Source organism: Coffea eugenioides, chromosome 3 (genome assembly GCF_003713205.1).
Source record: "Coffea eugenioides isolate CCC68of chromosome 3, Ceug_1.0, whole genome shotgun sequence".
Lineage (NCBI taxonomy): Eukaryota > Viridiplantae > Streptophyta > Magnoliopsida > Gentianales > Rubiaceae > Coffea > Coffea eugenioides.
Genome location: NC_040037.1, coordinates 19,398,465 through 19,400,503, shown reverse-complemented (window position 1 = coordinate 19,400,503; position 2,039 = coordinate 19,398,465). Strand labels below are relative to the sequence as shown.

Here is a 2,039-nt window from a genome sequence, read left to right as displayed (position 1 = left end):
AAGGGAGAAATACGCAGCTCCACATAACAAATGTTGGGTCGCGGGGATAGGTTGCCTGCTGCCATTGGAATCTGATCATCCGCACTTTGCCCTTCTGCCATGAAATTCTCCCCAGCTTCAGCCGTGACTCCCTCCCTTGCACACAAAGCTGTGGGACGATCCCGTTCAGGTGCGCCATCATCTTGCCTACTCCCCTGCAGGGGAGAAATGTTGGGTTGCAGAGACAGATAACCTGCTGCCTTCTCTGCTCCAGCCTCCACCACCTCAGACGAGGTTCCCACGCTTGCAACCTGAGATGTAGGACGAACCACCCTTTCTGATGTGCCATCACCTTGCCCACTCGACTCCAGCCACACCAAATGCACATCAGCAACCCCACAACCATGCTGGCTACGATTAGGGGGTGTCAGCGCGTCCTCCCTGCTCACCAACTCCGCTGCCGCAGCTGCTGATTCTGGGCTTGGACATCCACTAGCAGGGGTGGGAGGCTGAGCTTCGGTCAGCATAGCTGGGATCGTTTCCGTCACGGGGAGTGCCCCCCAATCCCCCCAGGCTTCGCTGCACCCGCAGGTATTTCCCTGGCCACCTCGGCTGCATCCGCAGCTTCCTGCTGCTGTACAAGAGTTTGCTTACCCTTGTGCATGACCCCAGCACCATCCTTCTTACACTCCTCCACCAAATGCCCCAATCTCCAACAGGCACTGCAATATTTGGGTGTATCGTCAAGCACTATGTTTTGCCAAAAGCCTAGCTCTCCTTCAACAGCCACCCACACCCTGGAGCAAATCGGTTTCAGCAGGTCTACCTCTACGCAAACCCGCGCTACACTCGGTCTCGTGCCCGCTGCGGTTGCCGAATCCAGGAATAGCGGCTTTCTAACTGGAGCTAATATGGAGAATAGCGAATGTTTGTCAAAGTAATGAATGGGGAGGGCCGGCAGAGATGCCCAAACAGGAGCCAAAGCTGACTCCTTCTTCACATGGAAATCCCTAGTCCAACGGAAAACTCGCATCGGATACTTCCCAAGTTGCCACATCCCACATCCCAAGTTGAAATCCTGTTCGGCGGAACACTTGAGAAGAACATGACGATAGTCCAGGAGCCCAACGGAGACTTGATCCTTCAAATTTAGTGTGGAGAAGAACTTGCGAATCCCTTCTAGGCTAGGACGTCCGTGCGAGAATTTCCCCACCAGAGCCCAGCGAAAAGGAGTTGCTAGTTTATCAACCTCTGCTTTGGAGAAGATAACAGCCGCCTCACCTTTATACCTTGTTGCTGTCTTCACCTGTATTGGCGATTCGGCAGGCTAAGAGAACAATTGTGCAAAGGATTTTGCCGCACTTAGTGAGCAGGGAGTTCCATCCGCCAAGGTCGGAAGCGCCGCCGTGGATGAGCCACCAGCCGCCATTGCTGCGCATGCCAAGGGTTTCCACTCATGCACGTCCGAACTTTTCGAGACCTAACCTAAAAAGCAATAAAGGTTCACGTGAACACTAGCTTCTAATTGTGCTCTAAAATTAGTTATCTTCGGGCTTTTGATTGCGTCTCTTTCGTCATTACTTTTGGGATTCAGGGTTCATCAATTGTGCATATTTCGGGTTTCTAAGTTGGTTTTCCCTTTTCACTTTTGTGATTTTAAATGCAAAAAATTTTAGTTCCTACAAAATTTGTGATTGATTTATGTGATAAACTGAAATCGTTTCTATAAAATATTGTTATTTCTTTTGCAAAAAGTCATAGTTTGAATGTTTTTCAATTGGTTGATTTGTCAAATAGGTTGAAAATATTCATCCTACTTTTTTCAGAATTGTTTGGCTTTCTCTTCTTTTGTTATGATTTCTTTTAATTTGTTATTCAGCAAAAGATTTGTTTTCTAAGTTTTTTTTTTTTGCTTTGGGTTGTTTGTTTGAAATATTAAAGAAGCCTGGTTGTTTCTGGTTTTCTACTTAGTTCCAAATCGAAGAATTCCTACAGGCACACATGATTGATCATAGTAATAAATTATCAGGAGTCCTTCAAGGTCAAACTCATAGGAACGA

At 47.6% G+C, this 2,039-nt stretch overlaps 1 protein-coding gene across 1 annotated transcript; it reads right to left on the bottom strand.

The window, feature by feature from the left end:
- Window positions 1–523: 523 nt before the first annotated feature.
- LOC113766259 lies at window positions 524–1,408 on the bottom strand. The gene is made up of 2 exons (XM_027310469.1): window positions 1,337–1,408; window positions 524–1,285 (listed from the first exon to the last, which is right to left on the bottom strand). The coding sequence occupies exons 1-2, from the start codon at window positions 1,406–1,408 to the stop codon at window positions 524–526; spliced, it is 834 nt and encodes a 277-aa protein (XP_027166270.1).
- Between the last annotated feature and the right edge of the window lie 631 nt (window positions 1,409–2,039).

Excerpts from the sequence above, each read along its gene's own strand:
- LOC113766259 (XM_027310469.1), bottom strand. The coding sequence starts at position 1,408 with ATGGCGGCTGGTGGCTCATCCACGGCGGCGCTTCCGACCTTGGCGGAT. Across the intron at positions 1,286-1,336 it reads CTCCCTGCTCACTAAGTGCG|GTGAAGACAGCAACAAGGTA; the intron begins GCAAAATCCTTT and ends TCGCCAATACAG.